Genomic DNA, 22,885 nt, shown 5'->3' on the forward strand with positions numbered 1-22,885 from the left:
TAATTGATACTGATATAAGTAATTGGTATTGTTTAAACCATACTATTTACTAAGATGTTTTTGTTTAAGCTTTTAAAGCACTAATTTTCGCAATATGGGCAATAAAGGATATCAGATATAAGGATATAAGGATGACATAAGGATTTCATTTAAATTAAAATTTCATGTGTTTTATATGTGGTTTGACTGCTGTATTTTTGAAACGTCCTTAACACAAAGTTCATTTCATTCAGGTATGAGGATGGAAAGAAAGAATCAGGACACACAGGGGAAGGCGACAGATTGGTCTAATATTAGGTGGAAGTGTAGGGACATTGCGTCTGCAATGTATCTGCATACCCCTCAGAAAGTAGGTGGTTGCACCCCTGGGTATAATGTACACATAGAAAAACATGTTTCATTTGTTTATTATAATCTGCTAAACTAGATGGAGATTGTTTTTTTTCTTCCTTCTACAATGTGAAGCTCCACAGAGAGGATTTAATGTCAATATAATATTAGTAGTGTTTAGCAACTCATGTAAAGGGAAAATGAGTGTTTTCATCAGATTTGTTAACAGTAACTCATCAGATATATCAAAATCGTTAAGAGCCGTTCAGAAAAACACCTTGAAATGAGGTCAGGAATTTCAATTTATCACCATGGAAACACTGGAGTCTAAAGTCAGACAGAGCGCGTTATTCCTCTTTGCAGCCCAGCGTGATGATGATGAATACGTCACAGTCGTAACCCTAACAACAAGACATTAGATCCAGCCTGACTCTTCCCTTGGGCTCTGTGGAGGGGAACCTGCTCCCTATGTAGATATAAAGAGCTCATTCTAACATAAGAAAACACAATGATTCTCAATGAAGTACTAATTAAAATACACTAGAGTATTACATTCCTTTTCTGTTTGTTCTGCTAGACCACTCAATTCTACACACTACACTTTTAAAGATATCATTTTGAACATTACACTTTTAAAACGTTGTTTACGAATACGAAAGTATTATTTTTAATAACAACAATAACTTTTTGCTTTTCACATTTTCCCTAACATTGTGTTTCTGACTTGTTTTGGCGTGAGTGCCAAAGGGTTCACAAACCTTTACGTGCACTCTTGTGAGCACGGAGGGCGGATACATTCCGGGAAAACAACAGTGATGAACACGCATAGCCAGACAGTCAAAATCGGAAACGTCCTATTCGTCGCAAGGGTTTGACAGACATTTTATCTGACCAATCACCATACAGTACGTCTTCACTGCGCATAAGATCAAGATCAGTAAAGCATCAGCAGCAGGACGAACGCACAGTACAGTCTACTCCTACCCATCCCTATGCCGTGAGATCGTGTCAGCGCGACGCAGTACCGCAAAAATGTTGCGACATAACTTTCCCTTGACGGGAAGTGGGTGGTCTTTCCATAGCACCACTAGCACATACGTGACACAAATAATGAGGTTTACTTAACTTGTTTGACCATTGTTAGGTTTTTGTATAAAGAGAGATGGTTTCGATCTAGTTCAAGTTATTCAGAGACTAAAACTGACGCTAGTTTGGTAAGTAATAACTTCTTGCTTCTCATTGCGGAAACAATATGGCGTTGGCAGGGACGACAGTGTGAGCTCGCATGCTAAATATTTGATTGACAATAATGTTGAGAGTTAAACATCTACGTAATGGTTCCAGGACTGATTACAGTATCACAGAAACATTTTAAGATTAAATAAAATCGAACCTCGGCGTTACGCCACTTGTTGAAAAGTTAGTGATATTGTAATGTCACTAACTTAATGTTGAACTGACTTAATGTTTTTATGTTGTAGCATCATCATGATGTCTGCTGTGCTTCAGCTGGTGCTGTTAGCTTGCGTTGCCCCTGTTCTATCTGCTAACGGTGGTAGGTACTATTTTACATTTTAACCCTTGACTGTATTGTGGAGTGTTAAGACGACATATAAACTCCAAACTTTCTATAACCTCAGTCTTCACTGTGTTGCAATCTACATATTAAATGACATATTTTGGTGTGGATACAACACCACAAATACCATAATGCGCAGTAAAGCCTTTCCTGTGTCATTTTTACATGTCAACAATAGTAGATGAAAGGTGGAACTTATAAAATGAATAATGTCTGCATTTATGCTTACATGTCTCAATTCAAGGGCCCTGGTATTATCATTAATATGTCTTACTGAGATACTTCAATATATGGAACCTTTGTAAACATTATTGGTATTAATAATAGTATTAGTTATACCTGTTGTTTTTCCCCCTGCTATCACAAGTCAATATTCTTTCTTGAAAAAGATATTTTGCCCTGCTTGCTATGATATGTTCAAGAAAGCAGGTTTTACAAACTGAACCTAATACTGACCTCTGAGTTGACTAATCTAGAGATCGGAAACTCAGTTTTGGGTCTCAGAGCACTTGATCAGTGTTAGTTCATGTTCACTCTGAGAATTCACTCTTAGATGTGCAAGAGAAAGAGGTTTTCCTCTCTGTAATCATTCCTCCTGTTCATACTGACTATTAAAAGATCTCCTTCAAATGTGCTTTCAATGGAAGTGATGGAGGACTGTAACCACAGTGTGTCCACACAGTCATTTAAAAGTAGATGATCAGCTTCTATTGAGCTTCATCAGTGTGAGTTAGTCATATCAAGTGATATCTGACACATTTACAGTCTTTTTACCATCAAATTCCCTCTTAGTGTTTCCCTGTTGAGCTGTGGTGGAAGTATAGTAACAAGAAGAGGAACTTTGGTACTAAAAACACTGTAACATTGAAACATAGAAGATGAAGATTTGACTCATTTGGACGACTAAAGCTTCATATTAGCTTCACATCAACTTTTAAATACATGTTTACACAGAAGGAGGACTGTGGATTTAGTCCTCCATCACTTCCATTGTAAGTACATGATGAAGAGATCTTCTAATGGTCAGTATGAACAGGAGGAATGATTACAGCAAGAAAAACAGATTTCACTGTTCATTTGGGCTCCTGACTGTCAATTCAAGATGGACTTGACAAATTACGAACTCGTCCTAAAATGGATGATAAAGCATTGGGATCTTACTATTTGTACTACACAGTCTAATCCAGTAATGATGATTTTGGTGATTTGCTCTTGAAAAAGGATTTAGATTATAAATGAGTCTACATCTTTAGATATCTGTAGGCTGAACACCTTCAATGATTATATTTCTACCTGTACAGTGTTTTACATGTTACATGATTTGCACAGCTGTGCTGTTGTGCAGACACAGAGCCCACTATGCCAGGGATTTTATTTGCGCACACCAGCAATAGAATAACTTAAAACTACTGTAGAATAGTTCCAGATAGGTTCTGGAAGCCCAAATCTCTCTCTATAAAGTAAGTAGTCTCTGTCTGTCTGTATGTATGCTTGTTCTTGGCGAATCTCATGAACTGTTTCTCTGATCGTCTCCACACTTGGCTGGTGAATTGCTGGGGGGAAAGGGGAGTGTTGTGTTGAATTTGGTGTAATTTGGACACACAAAGTATTTAATATTAATAAACTTCTGCGTGGATGGACTGCTGACTGCCTCGTCGCATGTCAGGGACACAGGAGAACACAGACGAAGTGTGACAATAGTCAGAGCCAAGTGCTCTAAAGAGAAAAGTAGACAGTGAAAACTTTAATAAAGAATGGACACTCTGACCCCATGTCTACACAGACAGGGCCTGATTTACTAAAGGTCTGCGTGTGTAAAAACATTTGCAAACTTGACATCACCTGCAAAAACTGTGCAAGATGATCTACTAACACAGTGCACTTAGGTTTGCGTCTTTCAACTGTGTAAGATAGTACGCGCTGTCCATTTAGTAGTTTACCATAATGAATATGTAATATGAGACGTTTTAACCCCAGTGTGCAAAATACAGGGAGGAGAAAATGTAAATATGTTATTTAACACACACATTGTGATTTACCAAACCTGAAGGTATTATTTCTGACACTAACTGTGTCTATAAATAAAACCTTTGAAGGACAGGTATTAACCTGCTGATGACTTCTGTTACTGTAGAGAGGAGGAGACGGAGGCACAATGACAGAATACACACAGGACAGAGTTTTTACACCTGTGTTAATATTTTTGGAGTGGAATATTTGTGGTTTTACTAACAGCATTGACTTCGTCATTAATACTCTCCATATGTTGGTTTTTCTGGTAATATTAGTTTTTGTAATAAGTCAATATATTAGTTAACCTCTTCCACTAGAACCTGATCACATTTCATTTTGTGCTTGCAGCTTTCTGCTCTTCCAAACTCTCCATAAAGACACAAAACCCTCATTTAAATACTGCTGTCTCCACCTGTTGCACCTGTTTTCATTTACACAGTTATTCTTAGTAGATCACCTGCAAAACACACGCTAACCAAACGTGGAATCTATTGCACCGTGCACGCAATTTAGTACCCACTATTTGGGATCTTAGTAAATCAGGCCCTATGTGTAGTGTCAGCAGCACATTTAGCAGATCAGCAGCAGCAAGTGGCCACACACATTCATGAATAACTATGGTTTTAATGTTTCATCATTGTGACCATAAGAAATATGAGATGATAATTCATTGGTTAGTGTCTCTTATGTGTCTAATGTTTTTTTATAGATGTTCTGTTTTAACACAGTAATGTGTAGTTCACATTATTTCAGTGCAAGGGAACTGTTGTGACAATCTGACAGCTGCCTTATCAATGTGCTCCAAATCAGTGTCAAAACCAAAAACTTTCACATGCAAAAAAGGCAATATATAGATCAGACTTTAGTCTGAGCTGAGGTTGAATCCACAGTGTAACATTTGAATGTGAGGACAGAGATTGCTTGAAGCCATAACATATGCAAAGATAGTCTAACAAACTATGGTTAACAACATTCTTCACTTTGATATTGACTGTAAGAATGAGGAAGTGAAACAGGGTGTTGAACAGCTGCTTCAGGCTCTGCAGGAGGAAGGAGACAAAGAGATACTCAGGGTTAGTTAAAGAAAGGCTGCAGTGAGCAGGTTCTGTTTACAGTATAGAGTAGCAGCTTAACCAGCTCACAGGTATGATCTCTGGAAATGAAAACTCAGTTTCCTTCAACTTAGATTTGAAGTAAACCTGCTATCTGTAACAGACCTGCTGTACAGTTTTCTTCAATCAAACACAGTTGTTTTTACATTTGTTGTTTCTCACCAAAACAAAATGTGTGTATCCTTGAGGCTCGCCAAATGAATTTCTTTCCTCATAAAATAGATTTTTTTTTGTGTTAAAACCTCCATTGTTTACTTTCATATTCTCTGGCTCCAGTTTTCTTCTTCTCGGCTTTGCTACCTTACTTGGTGTGTTACTGCCACCAACTGTTTATCTTTGGAAAACTTTTAAAACAGCTGTAGGATTATGCATTGATGTTGTCACTACTCAGGCTCCTCAATAGTAGCTGGGTCATTAATAAACATTATATAAATGAGCATCTTACAGTTTTCTCCAACAATGAATGCGATGTGCAAAGCATCACTTCATTTAGTTAGTATCTGTAACCGTGGAGTTAAAGGACATACAGCAGAGGAATCCCAGAAACAATTACACCAGAAACTAAGAATTCCAATGTTCTCCACAGATCTCTGTCCACAGCTGCTAATGATTAAACTTCCTCTGCTGGAGCTTCATTTGCGTTAAGTACACTTCCCCTCCATTGTCTCAAGCTGCTGGTCAATCTCACATTGCCTGTTATCTCACAATGATTTTATGGGCGACTCATCACATAGAAGATGAATAGAGGAACATTTTGCCCTAATACCAGTGCATCCTTGTTCTTGTGCATGAAATGCAAACAAAATGGGAACCACTCTAAAACACATTGCTCTGTAAAGATTTTAATGGTCAAAACTTTTTTTTGAAGACTTTTTGTGAAGACTTTCTGGAATGTCTTAATAGAATATATTAATCATTCTGATGGGGTATTGGATTTGCTTCTTGTATGATAATGATTCACATGATTATCAAATAGCTGTTTATTTTTCTGTTGATCCCTCAACTAATCCATGGGTCAGCTAATTGTTTCAGCTTATGTTGCATAGTTAAATGCAACATTATCAAACACCTCAGATCAGCGGTGTTAATGACTAATCAGTTAAAGTTTGAGTAAAGTTATTGGAGCTTTGGGGGTGGGGGGTGGGGGTGGGTGGGTCTTGAGGTATGGCTAAAGCCTGCAGTGAAGGAAGAAGCTCCTCACTACAAGCTACGCTGTTGATGACCATGAGACACACTGCTAGTGGTGGGGGTTTTTTACAAAACTATTTTGGTCTGTGTTAAAAGTTTCAGTACAATTTTGTCATGTTCCTGTTGGGTTTTTGTTGATTGCTTAAACTGTGGGTTATTTGGTGCCTCAGCAGTCACAGTATTATTTTATATGATTTTGTTTTATTCTGAACATTGAATTCATTTTTTTTTGTGTTGGTCTTCAGAAAGTATCAGCCATTTGATGATAACCCCTGAGTCTCCACTGCTAGAGATTGGGACCAACTTCACAGCGACATGCATGATCATCAACACAACTGAAGTAACAGCAGATGACCTCTACTGGACTCTGTCTAAGACTACTATACCCAGTGAAAAGTACACTAAGATCAATAGAACAGCTCTTAGTGTCACTATCCCTGTCACCAGTGAAAAGCCTGAATGGTTATTTTGCCGCTCCGGGACAGAGAACCCCCATGTTTTTCTGAACCAAGGCAAATTTCTCCATGCCATATTCACCAGGAAAGGCTGTAAGTGTTTGTTGTCAGATCTTACAACTTATAGCTGTTGTCTTGTTAAGTCTCAGCTGTTCATATTTTTTGCTGGTTGTATTTTATTTGGAAGGGTAACAGCCTGCGGTGGAATATACATGTCACGTATTAAGGAGAAGTGTAATATGCTTTTATTGTGAAGGTCCTGGATTGAGCTGGGCAATATGGCTCTAGTTGTAGTTGTAGTTGTAGTTGTAGTTGTAGTTGTAGTTGTAGTTGTTGTTGTTGCAGCCGTCAGTAAAGCAGCTGTTGGCTAACCACAAAAAGTTGTCCTCTTTTTGTATAACAGTCTAACCACCTGTGTTTCATGTCTGTAGGTTTGGCTATCATGTGTGTCAGTCATTATCACATTGTACTGCAGATGGTTTGTTATGTGGTGCAAACTGAGGGAAATGTTATCACACAAAGGGCATAATGACATTACTGTGGAAAAACATTGTCCTACCTACAAGCTACAATGCTACTGCTGCTAGCAGGAGATCATGTTGCAGAGACCCAGGCTTATTTTTACAAACTGGTTGCTGCATATGTATGCTGCAGGCCCAGACAGCTTCAGCTCAGCTCTACTCCACCATTACACTGTTAAATTGAACACATTCAACTTCCATCATCATTCCCATGCTCAAATCTTCAGGATCTCTTGCCTCATTGACTTTAGACTGATAGTTCTAACATCCATGGTCATGAAGTCATTACCAGTTTGCATACAGAGCAAAAAGATCTTTTGATGGTGTGTTAATGTTCTTCACTGCAAACCACAATATCTAGAGTCATCTAATACTCAATTCCCCATCAACAAACCCTTTCATAAACTAATGGACATAATATTGACCCCTGCATTTGTCATTGGAAGGTAAGGTCACATGGTTTTAAAAAAAGTTAATAAGATGTCTGTCTGTTTGTCCCAATGTCAGATCATCCAGAGAAGCCTGAGAATCTGTCTTGTATAGCTGTTCAGGACAAAACGGTCATCTCTCGAAACATCAGCTGTTCGTGGGAACCAGGACGTGAAAGCCATTTGCATACAACATACACACTGTATGTTAAAGTCACTGTGTGAGTACACCCCTTGATGGTTATGCATCCCAGCAACATTTGTTTGAAAGTTACATTATAACTAAACTTTGGCAACATCTGTTTTTGGTTCATTCACTGTGAAATCAACCAAACTCTTTGATATTTCATTTGAAGTTAAACTGTCTATTAAAGTAACTGAGAGAATGCATAGACTTGATAGTTTGATGTGTGCTATGGCTTATCATTAATCAAAATCACACCGACAATATGACTGGATTAGACACTACAACATTGCCATAAGTCTGCATGTGGTCTATTTCTCTCACATGATAGCCTCTTCACCGGGGGCCACCATTAGATCTGTATCCTGATATGTTATCTGCATCAGAAAGAACACGTTAATGCAGGTAGAAATGCAAGCACAACAAATTGCAAACGGAATGTGACTGGATCAGTCAGACCACATCTGGTGGTTTATGTGAAGCGTGTGCAGAGCTTCAATAGCCTGAATAAAGGTCGATTTATGATTGGTCAGTACTGATTCGACCACATGGGGGGGACGCCATAGATGCACTGGTGAGCCAGGCGAGAGATCTTGTATTTCATCCTGGCAAGCGATGACAATATTATAGTATAGTTGACTATATACTATTGTAAAGTGTTAAACTCAGATGAAGACGTGGCAGACAAACAGTGCCAGCGTCCTCTCCACTCTTCCGTTGCCATGTCAGTAACTATTTGCTGCTTTTGTCGATGCAGACTTGTTAAGTGAAAAGCATCCAGAGGACCACCTTGTGAAGCTGGTTAAAACATTACCACCAGTGTACAAAGCTTTGTTGATACTTTTCTGCTTTCTTCATAGGTTCATGTGTGTTTTTTCATACTTCAGATGTCTTCAGTATTGTTTTATATAAATAGATATAATAAAAGAATAATTATTTAATTTAAATAAAAAAATGAGAAGAGGTGTCCAACTTTTTGACTGGCACTGTCCTACAAAGCAGCTGACTATGAGTAGTTTACAGTATATGGACTGCATCAGAATATAAATAATCACAATATTAATGTTTTTGACCTAGTATCCCTGTTGATATTATATGAATAGATATTGGAATTAAGAGACATAACTTAATATGTTGTCTTTTTTTTTTTTTTTTGCTATGATGTGGCACTGTTGAACTATATAACAAGCAACAGTATTTGTGTTATGGTTTATAAACCATCAGTCTTGGATGATAATTGTCAATCAAGCCACAGAGATGATTTTGCAGTCAGTGACTGCTGCAGAAATTGATAGAAGTGACCCCACTTCTCTTTCCTTGGTATTATTTCAAGCCATCACGTTTGCTCCTCATTAACAGATAGATGAGCCAGCAGTATTATAGCTATTCATGCCATGATAGAGGTCAGATCATTGGATTGAACAGCATTCTGTGAGCATGTAATTAGAAAAGCTGTAAACTTGGAATATGACAAAAATAAAACCACATAATTAGAAATAAAAATAACTAAATGTGTGTATTGTTGGTGTAGGCCCTACTGTTATTCTTCTAAATATATTTAAATCTCTTTTCAGCAGCCATCAGACCTTTAATACGTCAACAGATAAAAGCAGTGCCAAAGTGACTCTGGAGATTTTCCCCAATCATATGACACTGGAAATCTGGGTGGAGGCAAAGAATGAACTGGGAACAGTGGAGTCTGAGCATCTTAGAGAAGATGCCGGCTGGTTTGGTAAGTTAAATGTTGTAGAATAGTATAAGGTTTACACCGCGTTGCCATTTGATGTCTGCTTGTTTTGATCTAGTCTGGTCTAAAACATTAGTCACAATGCTGGCTCTGCTATAATCTGACTTAAGTGTGTTTATGCAATATGATCATCACCATCTTGCATGTTTGTGTCTTGTTGCAGTTAAAACAAACCCTCCATCAGATGTCAAAGTCTTTTCAGAAAAAAGTTTTCCTACCTCCCTGCTTATAAACTGGACTCAACCTATTGCTAAAGAACATATCAAATTAACATATGAAATCAGATTCTGCCCAAATGGATCTCAGAGTTGGACTTATGTAAGTATATTTGAGTCTCATTCTACCATTGGTGGTGTGAAATGGAAATAATGACCTAAATGCTGGCTGTTCTATTTTTAAGTGGTTTTGTTAGTGAGCCAGCATCCATAATAACATAAGGCTGGCACTGAAACACCTCAACTATGTCTATTATAATATTATTATATACAGTATCTAGATTAACATGGTGTTGCTGAATCTCACCAACAGTTTAGGCTTGTTACATCATCAGTCTAACTGATGTAGTTTCCTCTAGTATCACCAGGAAGTTTGACATTTGTTGTTTAAAGATAAAGAAGCTTTATTGTCATTGCACACAAGATACAATGAAACTGAAACATCTCCACTACTCATAGATGGTGTACCATCCATATTCTGCTCAGGATGAATTGTAATGACTTTGATTATGCCAAGATTTTTCATCTATCACAGTCATCAGGTCACATTTTTTATTGGTCCAATACTTTGATTTATGACCCAATACCTGGAAAACTATGGACATTCCCTGTACCATCAGTTGTAGGATGTTAAAGTAAGATGTTTTGGCATTCAGCATAAAGCTCTGCTGTCCCATAGCACAGCCTCTTTGAGCTAGTGGCATCGCTGTAAACATTTGTTAACAAGTGGAGGGGGTGAATCCTTTTAGCTCACTGTGTGGCTGCTCTGTAAATACAGACACCAGCTCATTTCCTCTGTTGAGTTGCTGCTTAAGGGGCCTTTGCCTTCCCCAGTAACCACATGTGTCATCACATCAACCAGGACTGAAGTCTTAAGGATCATAACTTAAATGTCAATGTTTATTATGTATCAGTTGACAAAATCAATGAATCCTTCAGGTACCGCTTGTGGACACTGCTAAGGACATACAGTCCTTCAGACTCCAGAAGCTTCGACCAGACACAGTCTATGTCACTCAAGTACGCTGCAAAAATGCTGAAGAAGGCCACGGTTACTGGAGCGACTGGAGTACCAATGCTACCAAAAGAACACCAGAGGACCGTGAGTATTATGGCTGCCAGTTCAGACTTCTATAAATAAGTTGACCACCAAATACAACATTGGCCCTATTTTTTCAGCAGTGCAACATCCAGCTCAAGCAGCACACGGACAGTCTGGTATTTTCCTGACTTTGAAATAAACACTCTCCAAACAAGATCAGCACAGATAATGTTGTTGAATGTGGTTAAAACATTTGTATTGATCTATAATAAATTTATTAGTAATTCTTACAGTAACTGTTATCCAGATCTGCTTTATACTGTATGAAAAGCTTCTCCTTCCATTCATTTCATCTCTGCAGCATCTGAAGGCAGTAGCACAGATATGTTGATAAATCTGCAGCCTCTGATTTGAGAGGTCATTCACTTCCAACCTTTTTTTTAAAGGGTTTGCACCCCAAGGAAAAAAAAAAAAAAGATTTCCTAAAGACGCTTCTTTCCATTTGTTGAGCAAATATTATCACTCTTCACAGTGATTGGCCCAGCTGTTTCAGAGCTACTATAAATGCACGCTCACCCAATAACAACTAACTCCTCTTATGGGAATTCACAACTGGGTGCTGTTTTATAAAAAGTTAATAAATGACACATAAAATAACACAGTTATAATAATATAAAATATGTCTTCATACGAGTAAAGTTATACATTAATAAACACTTAAAATATCCTTATATTTGCTTATAACTACACTATAGAGTAGCTCGGGAGAGGAGCCAGATGAGGTGGCTCGGGCCTCTAGTTAGGATGCCTCCCGGACGCCTCCCTGGTGAGGTGTTCAGGGCACGTCCCACCGGTAGGAGACCCCGGGGAAGACCCAGGACACGCTGGAGAGACCATGTCTCTCGGCTGGCCTGGGAACGCCTCGGGATCCCCCGGGAAGAGCTGGACGATGTGGCTGGGGAGAGGGAAGTGTGGGCTTCCCTGCTTAAGCTGCTGCCCCCGCGACCCGACCCCCGATAAAGCGGCAAGAAGATGATGATGATGATGATGATAACTACACTATAGAGTGTCATGAACCATTTAAATGTTTAAATGCTGATTTATAAAAGCTAAATAGGCGAGATGTTACCATGAAAGATTTAGTGTTCTGTTCTTTTCCTTTGGCAAAGGACCAACAAGTAAACCGGATTTATGGCTGTCGAACAAGAGTGACAGCGTGAATGGACGACAAGTGACATTTATCTCTAAGGTAAATTCCCACATCACACTCAATCTAACATATTCATTTTTTTAACTTTCAAATATGTTTATTGTATTTCACCATTACATAAAATAATATGGCATGCTTAAACAAAACACATAAAGGTACTTTAAATACAACATGGCCAAGGCACATTCAGCTGTTATACCTGTAGATGGGATACTTAAAAATAAATGATCCAACACTCACCCAATCGGAAGTTTGGCGGTTTGATTCCCGTCTCTTCCAATCTGCATGTCCATGTGTTCTCTGGCAAGATACAGTTAAAATTGGTCCCGATGTTTGCGCCAACAATGTATGAATGTGTGTGATTGTTAGTTTCCCTCCTGATGAGCAGGTTGCACCCTGCATGGTAGCTCCTGTCATCAGTGTATGCATCTGTATGTATGTGTGTGAATGGGTGAAGGTAACATGTAATGTAAAAGTGCTTTATATAAGTACAGTCCATTTATCATTGAAGCTAGGAGTGTTCCCCTCCTACAGTGTTCTCTGTAGTAATGACAGAACCTGCACTACTCTGCCTCTGATTGGCTAGTACTGGTTGCCTTCCTTGCTTGGGTTGGTTAGGTTTAGGCATGAGGAGCTCTGTCAGGATGGCTGGTTGGTGATGTTTCTTACCTTTCATGTTAATGGTGCTACCTCTAATGTTGCATCTGAATTTCTTGGTGTTGTTGATTGTTATAACTTTATACCATATGTTTCTGGTCCCACACATACTGTAGAGCTGGGCATATTCTGGTTTTTCACACAGCCTCACTATTGAAAATGTTTCCTTGGAGGATTCCTTGTCAGTGAAGTCTGTGGTTTTTTTGTTTTTTGTTTTTTGTTTCTTGTAATTTGGATCCACTGCCCAGTAACATACAGTTTGTGACTTTGCCCTTCCAGGATCCCGTGTTTCCCAACGGGAGGATAACAAGATTTGACATAAATATCAAAAATGGAAGTATGATCTTGAAAAGAGTCCAGGTCAACGTGTCAGAGGCAGACCGCAGCTCTAGCCAGAGGAAAATAACTGTCCTACAACTGGATGACAGGGATTCTATTCAAGTGCGGATCACTGCCATCAATTCTGTGGGGAAGTCTCCTGAGGCGTTTTTAGGCATCCATGAAAAAGTGCATGGTACGTGTACAAGCTGAAGGCCACAGTCTCCAGGCCAACAAAATCTGTGTTTGGTACCAGGTACCAAGTTGCATATGTAAAAAGGCTTTGTATTATCAGACATAATTATCATCTGAAATTCCTTAAATAGAATAATAACCTTATAACACTGACAATAGTTTGATGTTCTTGTTTATCAGCCAATAACATATTGATACATACTATACACCACTGTCATATGTCATCTAGCACTAAAAGAAGTCATTGTCCTTTTTCTGTGTAAGAGGAGAATGTTATTGTTGAAATGTAACAATGTGTTTTTTCTGAGGGTTATGTTTGCTCAGTAACTTGCTCTGCAGTTCTTGTCACTGCTAACTCCACTGTTAACTTGAGGAGGGCTACAGACTTGTGTGGGAATTGTTCAGTTTCCCACCTTTGGGTGTGGTGGGGTTACTCTTCTGTGTCATGTTCAAATACAGAATTTAAATGTTTTTATTACAGAGCCTCCCGCAGTAGAGGGGCTTAAGGTTGAGCCCTGTGGTGCCCAGCTGTGTCTGGAATGGAAACCCCCTCGCAGTGCAACAGAGTATGTGGTGGAGTGGATGGCCTATGGTGATCAGATGGACTGGCAGAGGGAAAACAGAAGCACCAGACACACAGCCATTAAAGGTAATCTCTTTCCCTTAAATAATTAGGAAAGACTTCAGCAGACATTTTCATAATTTGATTTTAAATGTGCTGATGGAAATTAGTTTTTAGGGTTAGTTTGTATAGTTTCTTAAAATTCTAAGTCAAATCAAGTGTCACACCAAGATATTTAAAATCAGTGGTGATTATGTCAATTATTTCACCTTTGATGAGAATATCGGTATAAATAGGTTTTAGAGAAAACATACATCTGGTCTTATTTACATTTAGACTCAGACATGAATCATCAAGCCAATGTGTGATCCTTTCCAATGCAACTGTTAATTTAGCAGCTGTTAACTCCACTGTTTTCACATGTGTGTACACAACAGTATCATCTGTATACATGTGAAGCGCTGCATCATAACATTGTTGAGGGAGATCATTATATATAGGCTGAATAATAGGGCACCCAACACTGATTCTTATGGAACACCCATTGTGCACTTTATCTTTAGAGTCAGTCCGTCACAAACTTTAACACAATGTGTCATTTTAGATAAATATGAAGACATCCATGCCAGTGCTCTGGATGAGAAGTTAAATGTAGACAGATTTCATATTAAAACATTATGATTGACTGTGTCTAATGCTTTATGCAGATCTAAAAATACATTGCTGACTATAGCTATTCATTTGTCAGTACTGGTAGTATACATATTGGTCAGGTTTCAAGGTGATTTCCAGATTTAAAATGGGTGTAACAATGGCACATTTCCAGTCATCAGGTAAAGATGTGTTTAAAAGACAAGTTAAGTAAATGAGTAATTAGGTGAGTTAAAACATATTTGTGTGATTAAACAAATGTGTCAAACTGGAAAGCATCTCTACTTTTGGACCTTTTTCAGGAGCTGATGATTTTGTTTTACTTGTAATTCATTAGTCTCTACCAGCTCAAAAACCTGACCTGTAGTATCTATAGGAATTATATCTAGTTTCATTTTTGTATTTTTTTACCTAGCTCATATACAGACTCAAGAAAAAAAATATTAAAGACAGAAACAACGGCAAGATGATTTTAAAATCTAACTGTTCCTTAAGCCTTATAAATCAGCATGTGAGTGTCTCTTCTAGTTATAATTGCGTTCCTTAGGACAGCATCTTGGGATTTCATTAAACCATATTAAATTGTTTTTATTTTTAGATTTGATCTATATCTTCACATTAAATCTTTCCCTCACACGGTTGATTGTGTGAGTAAACGTTTCACAGCCATAGTCCAGATCATCAGAGAATAGTATAACATCACAGTTCAACCTGTTGATTTCACTGACACTACACTGCTTCTTGCGTAGCTCTATGCACTGAAGGATCATTGTTGGTATCATGTTCCTAAATCAAGGATCTTTTGTCAGTTTACCTGCGGGTTAGGTTGTGATCTGACCACAAAGTTCAGACTATGCTTTTTTATTACTGCAGTGATATTAGAGCACACCCCAGTGGTAATGCAGTTAACTGCAGCTTAGAGGACCTAGTGTGGTTGCCAATCTCAGCTCCTTAACTACAGTGGGCAGAACAAGTATTTGATACACTGCTGATTTTGCAGGTTTTCCCACTTACAAAGCATGTAGAAGTCTCTCATTTTTATCATAGGTACACTTCAACTGTGAGAGACTAAAATCCAGAAAATCACATTGTATCATTTTTAAGTAATTAATTTGCATTGCATGACATAAGTATTTGAAACATCAGAAAAACAGAACTTAATATTTGGAACAGAAACCTTTGTTTGCAATTACAGAGATCAGATGTTTCCTGTAGTTCTTGACCAGGTTTGCACACTGCAGCAGGGATTTTGGCCCACTCCTCCATGCAGATCTTCTCCAGATCCTTCAGGTTTCGGGGCTGTCGCTGGGCAATACGGACCTTCAGCTCCCTCCAAAGATTTTAAATGGGGTTGAGATCTGGAGACTGGCTAGGCCACTCCAGGACCTTGAGATGCTTCTTACGGAGCCACTCCTTAGTTGCCCTGGCTGTGTGTTTCGGGCCGTTGTCATGCTGGAAGACCCAGCCACGACCCATCTTCAATGCTCTTACTGAGGGAAGGAGGTTGTTGGCCAAGATCTCGCGATACATGGCCCCATCCATCCTCCCCTCAATACGGTGCAGTCGTCCTGTCCCCTTTGCAGAAAAGCATCCCCAAAGAATGATGTTTCCACCTCCATGCTTCACGGTTGGGATGGTGTTCTTGGGGCTGTACTCATCCTTCTTCTTCCTCCAAACACGGCGAGTGGAGTTTAGACCAAAAAGCTCTATTTTAGTCTCATCAGACCACATGACCTTCTCCCATTCCTCCTCTGGATCATCCAGATGGTCATTGGCCTGGACATGCACTGGCTTGAGCAGGGGGACCTTGTGTGCACTGTAGGATTTTAATCCATGACGGCGTAGTGTGTTACTAATGGTTTTCTTTGAGACTGTGGTCCCAGCTCTCTTCAGGTCATTGACCAGGTCCTGCCGTGTAGTTCTGGGCTGATCCCTCACATTCCTTGTGATCATTGATGCCCCACGAGGTGAGATCCTGCATGGAGCACCAGACCGAGGGAGATTGACCGTCATCTTGAACTTCTTCCATTTTTCTAATAATTGCGCCAACAGTTGTTGCCTTCTCACCAAGCTGCTTGCCTATTGTCCTGTAGCCCATCCCAGCCTTGTGCAGGTCTACAATTTTATCCCTGATGTCCTTACACAGCTCTCTGGTCTTGGCCATTTTCGAGAGGTTGGAGTATGTATGTGTTTGTGGGTGGACAGGTGTATGGGTAATGAGTAGAGAACAGGAGGGCTTCTTAAAGAAAAACTAACAGGTCTGTGAGAGCCGGAATTCTTACTGGTTGGTAGGTGATCAAATACTTATGGCATGCAATAAAATTCAAATTAATTATTTAAAAATTTAATTTTGTTTTCGAATCCGTCTCACAGTTGAAGTGTACCTATGATACAAATAACAGACTTCTACATGCTTTATAAGTGGGAAAACCTGCAAAATCGGCAGTGTATTAAATACTTGTTTTGCCCACTGTACATGTTCTACTTTGCATTTCCAAGACATTTTCCATAGACACATCTGTCAATGAACACTTGTGGACTGTTAATATTGTGTGATTCATCACAGCCAACATCATGTCTGTATTCATTGTCATCATGGTAATGCAGATTAAGTGCAGACTGATTTGAAAAGTCTGCACAGTTATAACAATTATTATGTTATTTCAAAATATTGAACTGATATGAATCCAGTGCAGCTGCTTTCCATGATATAAATGATAACTTATTACAGCCACCTTTCTATCCTAGACTGTACTTGATACATTTCAGTGGAGTATTACTTTACTGATGCATAGTCAACAGGCTTTACTGCAAACTAACATTTTATTTAACTCTTGGTCTTGATCTAGGCAACCTTGAGAAGTTTGTTTGCTACAAAGTATCTGTGTATGCAATATACGCTGGGTGGATTGGGAAGCCAGCAATTGTAGAAGCCTTTCTAGAGCAAGGAGGTAAGTCAGCCTAATGAGTGACTTCCTGAATGTTTAAGTCTTGTGAGTTGTGAATGATAAAACCAGGTCAGAGTTGGATTATAAAAGTATTATTTGCAGATAGAAACATTCCAGCAACACTGTTTTATGCCCCCCGATTTACAATTAATAAGCAGTATATAAGAATTGAATAAATGGCATAGAGATATCTTTATTGTCCCTGTGGAGAAATGAGTTTCCATGCTCTATTAACAAGTAATGGGCTCTTTTGATATAGCTGTATCACTAATCAAATACAGTAGCTTTGTTTTTGCTCAGTATAATGTTGTCACTTTACAGAACATCCACAGTCACATTATGTAATGATGATTGTAGATTTCATTTATCTCCCAAACTATTTGATCAGTACTTGTCTAAGCTTTCATGAATAGCAGCTATTGTTGTTAAAAACATTATAACATTACATACAGTCCCATTGGAGATGTGACCTCGCTTTATCAGTATAAAGTCAGTCTATATTTGAATTCAGATAAACCACAGTTGGAAGATTAGCATACATGATCTTGCTGTTGTGGTTGCAGCTCCGTTGGAAGGCCCATCTGTTAGACTGAAGGGTACACCAGGACGTAATGGGGCTGAGCTGGTGTGGGAGGAGATTCCCAAAAACAGACGACAAGGTTTCATCACAAATTACACAATTTGTTACACAAATGGGATTAAAAGATATGGTATGTACCTGTCAGACATTTACAGCTTTCTATTTGACTGCCAGAATAGTTTTCCTGACAGTATGAGAGCTGACAGTCTTACTTGCTACTTTCTGTTTTGTTTATTTGTAGACATAATAGTTCCAGGTAACACCACCTCATACACTCTGACGTCACTGTCTCGCAACACCAAGTATGACGTTTGGATCAAGGCTTCGACTATCGCAGGCTCAGCAAATGGCTTTAACCACTCATTTACCACTCTGAAATATGGTGAGTGTGACCTCTTTTACATGTTCCAAAAAATATGTGAGTAACGTTCTGCTCTCCAGACAGATAATTGGTAGTGAAACAATATAATCAAACACACAAATCCACAGCCAAAGTTCAGTTTAGATTGTGATATCTAGTATTCTGATACTACTTATTGATACATACGACTGTGTCACAAAAATACATTTGACAATGAATTCATTCAATTTAGAAACAAAAGGCATAATATTTAAAAGCTATAATAATTTAGTCTAGTATATTATGTATATAATATTATGAGAAAAAAATGTAATATTACAGGAATTCTTTTTTTATTTGGTTTGATTCTATTCTCTCATAAAACAACCTACACATAAACGCTAAAAATAATAAATAACAAAGAAACAACTGCACAACGTTGACATGCAGACACAAACAGCACCAAACTAAATGAAGCATGACAGAGGATAAAATAAACTACAGATACACAGAGATGCACAGCAACAACAATTATAACAATAACAACAATAATAATAAAAACATGACTAATAATAATGGTAGCAGAGGTTGTCAAGTAGGGCCACAGGGCAGAAGGCGGCCCACAACCACAAATCCAGATTCTACAACTCTGGAGGCATACCTGTGAAATGAAAAAGCACTAAACTGTGGGAGAGAGAAGATGCTAAGTTATTAACATTTATTAACGGGGCATTAATGGGTACAGATGGAGAGGGAGGAGGAGAGAGGAGCTCAGTGCATCATGGGAGTCCCGCGGCAGTCTAACCCTATAGCAGCATAAACTAGGAGCTGGTCCAGGACAAGCCTGGCCGGCCCTAACTATAAGCTTTATCAAATTACAATAATCCAGCCTAGAAGTAACAAATGGCTTGGCTAGTTCTGCTGCATTATGAGACAGGATGTGTCTTATTTTTGCATTATTTTTGTGGGTGTTAAATACAAATCCTGATCAAATATAACTACTGTTCCTTACAGTGGTGCTGGAGGCCAGAGTAATGCCATCCAGAGTAGTTCTATCATTAGATCACGTGGTTCTAAGGGGTTTTTGCTCAGTGCCTAGTTTTTTTCCTTCTTTAAATGTCCTCTGTGTTTCCCTCAGGACCCGGAGAGATCGAGGCCATCGTGGTAGGAGTGAGCCTTGGCTTCCTGTTTATTGTTCTCATGACCATGCTGCTGTGTTTCTACCAAAAAGATGTGTAAGTTGCACTTTAACACCTACAAATGAGCATTCCCCTGGCATTAAACCACAGGGCAGTCTAACAGCTGAAACTATTTACTACTGTAAGCCCCATTGTTCAGATACATTGTGATTGAAAACATTTTCAAAGTTGTTTCAGAGCTATTTTTAGCTTTGGACCCACAGGTTGTTTTTGCACATTTCTAATCCTAGCTCTCTTATAGGCTAAAGGAGAACTGTTGGCCTCAGATCCCAAACCCTGGAGAGAGCACCATTGGAAACTGGTCACCTGATTATCCTTTGAAAGTATGGACTTTTTTTACAACATACATGAGAGTGGCAACATGTGCAGGGTACAATACATATCAGCAGACTATAACAGTATAATCTATGGAAGGTTTACTTGTAAAAAGCAGATTTCTAGACATTTCTAAAGTCCATGTGGTTTTCCAGCTGATAGTCTGCTTTTCATTACTGCAGCTGACCCAGTCACACCACCACACTGACCACCTCTCTCTCACTCTCCACCACTCAGTAGATAAGCTGCAGCACTTTAAAGAGTCTTAAGCAGGGCACTTTCAGAGTTTGTGATTAATAACTTTGTCCACTCAGGGTAATTGATTGAAGCCACACATTTCTGGTAGATGAGCCTGTTGTTCTTACTGCAGCCACCTGCCTTTATTGTGAAATCCTGCCGAGTAAATCTCCTCTCCTGTTACCTTCATGAAATATATCACAAATAAGGAATTTGAAGCCGATTAGCCCATGAAGCTCGCAGGTTATGAATGAGAGCAAGAAAGCGGACATTTGTTCCAGAGTTTGTCCTAAAAGGATAAGTCAACAATGAACTGATCTACTAACAAGTGTTCTATGTACTGTATATCCAAAACCTCCCATTTTTGTCCAAAAACTATTAAACACACATTGAGTTGTTCCTTCACCCTGAAGTCAGTGGTTCTAGTTTATTTAGAAACACTCCAAAGAGTAAAAACAACAATCAGACACCAATACATGGCTAGCTTGTTGTGCTACATAACATAACCTAATAACATAATAGCTACATAACCTTGATTATAGTTCTGTAAGAAATGTACAGTGTAATACAAACACTAGCAGTCTGTAGGCTTATTAGTTTTCAGTCTGATTATAATAATGAGACTTTTCTCTTCAACTTGTCCTCCACAGGCAGAGACACCAAAGGAGAACTGTCTGTCTGGCATTAGTGTGCTTGATATGGATGTGTGTGATGGAAAGTCTGTGTTTGAGGAGGACAAAACCAGTCTGCCTCTGAAGAAGGACAAGTATCTGTCTGAGGAGCACAGCAGTGGCATCGGAGGCTCCTCCTGCATGTCTTCACCTCGCCAGAGTGTGTCTGACAGCGATGAGGGCGGTGACATCGCTGACACCACAGCCAACACTGTTCAATACTCCTCTGTGGTGGCCTCAAATGCTTACAAGGGTCAGAACCCAAACTCCCAATCTCAGCAGGCCATATTTTCGCGGTCTGAATCCACGCAGCCTCTGCTGGACTCTGAGGAGAACCCAGATATGTTGATGCAAGAGGGCAGCAGACAGTCACAGCGTTTTCCCCGACAGTCCTGCTTTACACATTCTGCAAGGAACCAAGACCAGCTGGAGATGGAACAGCAGGAGGTTCTGGAGCCTCTGGACTTCTGTCCCCTGGAAGAGGACTCTGAGCAGATTACACCTACAGATGGTCAGTCTGCACTGGGCTCCAGCTACATGCCTCAGCTGGGTGGTTACAGGCCACAGTAAGAACACAGATAGACCTGACCTGTTTCATCCATGTCAGTGGTGCTGTGCCTTGGTTAGTGAAGAAGACTGTACTAGTTTTTCTTTTTAGCTTTTAACCAAGTATAAATAAATAGTCAAAGGTGCTTTGGGACATTATATTAAAGTGCCAGCTTTGCACTCACATTGAAAAATACACAGCCATATCTTTATAGTATCATGATTCCCTAAACGTGCTTTGAGCTATACAGTAAATGTCACAGTGCATTTCAAAATGTCTCTTAAACTTCTAAATATGACGAGTGTGAACCACCGCTTCAGGAGTGATGGACTACAGTCAGCAGCCTCAGGGTGAAGCTGTCTCTGATTTGTGTTTCTCTCCTGGCAGCCCAGTTTGACCAGTGTTTCCAGTTTGTTAACTGGGTATTGTCATTTCACATAAATGTTTTCAGCTCAAGTATATACACTGCACATGAAGGTAATCAACTGATACAAGTTCACACTGACATGTACATACTGCTAATGAGATATCAGTGTATGTTCAATAAAAAGTTTCATTTTTACTGCCTTGGGAAGAAACATGTAACGCATGTCTATGTAATTCCTTTACTTTGTAAATCAGTTGGCATCACTTAGTTCATGGAAACTGTTTCATTTCATTTGTAGAAGAAAACTGATTGTGTTTACTTTGCCAGAGTAAACTGACAACTTCGACTTGTTTTCAGTGTTCCTACAATACCCATCAGTCACTGTGGAAGCTACATTTCAGAGCATGCACTGCTGTTTTCTCATCTTCCAATGTTCAAACACAATATTGAATGTACAGCCACCATACTGCTTCTCACTATAAACCCTGCAATCACAGCTGCTGTTGATAACATGGACTTCACTAACATCAGTGCAATCCTTTGTTAAATTCATATCCAGCTGGTGATGATCAATAGATTTTTGTTATTTCCAGACGATGTGGCATGCAGCTTTGAGTAATTATTGAGAAGCAACTGGACAATGTGATCATTCACTCAGTGTGATCACTGATCTGGGTCAGTCCTGAGCTCTACAGCAACAACTCATAATGGCTTGCTTAACTGCTCTGACTTGTGTTGAGGACTGCAAAGTTCTTCTGGTCAAAAACATCCATGGGATAAAGTAAGTGTCATGTTACATGAAAATGTAACATGACACATGAGGTCAAGTATTTCCTTACCTGCTGACAGTGAAGGAAGGTTTTTTCTGTATTGAAATGCTGTAAATGAGTATCACTATAACATTTGAAATAAATGTTTTAACTAATGTGTTGAAGTCAGCTGGCATTCTTCAGACATGTATAATTGTCTGACATGTTTCCATTCCAAAGAATCAGTTCAAAAGAAAGAAAAAGGATAGATGTAAGTTTAAACTTTACAACAATAAAAATACTCATGGTATCTCAACATTTGAATTACCACATCAACATTATGAGATGCTAAGTCAAAATTTAGACTTTTGACTTCATACCCATTAATTATTATCTAATAAATCTGTCAGAACATGTGCATCTTTGCTTTTTATTTCACATAACTTCTTATCCTGGAAGAAATGGACTTGGGAAGCCTGGACAAGCTGCAAAGTGAAAACAATTCTCTACTCCAAAACTGCCAAA

The 22,885-nt window shown here is 39.0% G+C and overlaps 1 protein-coding gene across 4 annotated transcripts; it reads left to right on the forward strand.

Moving 5' to 3' along the window:
* The first annotated feature begins 1,405 nt into the window (after positions 1-1,405).
* On the forward strand, positions 1,406-22,518 carry il6st (interleukin 6 cytokine family signal transduce). 4 transcript variants are annotated; one of them, XM_062434064.1, is made up of 16 exons: positions 1,406-1,544; positions 1,812-1,885; positions 6,468-6,770; positions 7,706-7,847; positions 9,385-9,542; positions 9,721-9,875; positions 10,712-10,874; positions 11,984-12,063; positions 12,961-13,195; positions 13,676-13,843; positions 17,257-17,358; positions 17,919-18,065; positions 18,177-18,317; positions 19,414-19,510; positions 19,716-19,797; positions 20,677-22,518. In XM_062434064.1, the coding sequence occupies exons 2-16, from the start codon at positions 1,819-1,821 to the stop codon at positions 21,265-21,267; spliced, it is 2,631 nt and encodes an 876-aa protein (XP_062290048.1). In that variant the 5' UTR covers positions 1,406-1,544; positions 1,812-1,818; the 3' UTR covers positions 21,268-22,518. The 4 variants fall into 4 exon arrangements, with proteins under 4 accessions (XP_062290048.1, XP_062290049.1, XP_062290051.1 ...); XM_062434065.1 differs by having other exon boundaries at positions 9,388-9,542; positions 20,677-22,517; XM_062434067.1 differs by lacking the exon at positions 6,468-6,770 and having other exon boundaries at positions 20,677-22,516.
* Positions 22,519-22,885: the final 367 nt, after the last annotated feature.

The sequence above is a fragment of the Scomber scombrus genome, chromosome 15 (assembly GCF_963691925.1).
Source record: "Scomber scombrus chromosome 15, fScoSco1.1, whole genome shotgun sequence".
In the NCBI taxonomy this organism is placed as follows: domain Eukaryota; kingdom Metazoa; phylum Chordata; class Actinopteri; order Scombriformes; family Scombridae; genus Scomber; species Scomber scombrus.

Bases quoted from the DNA above. Each gene is read 5' to 3' on its own strand.
- il6st (XM_062434064.1), top strand. From the start codon at position 1,819: ATGATGTCTGCTGTGCTTCAGCTGGTGCTGTTAGCTTGCGTTGCCCCT. The intron at 7,848-9,384 runs GTGAGTACACCC...ATCTCTTTTCAG, and splicing joins CTGTATGTTAAAGTCACTGT to CAGCCATCAGACCTTTAATA. The intron at 18,066-18,176 runs GTATGTACCTGT...GTTTATTTGTAG, and splicing joins AAATGGGATTAAAAGATATG to ACATAATAGTTCCAGGTAAC.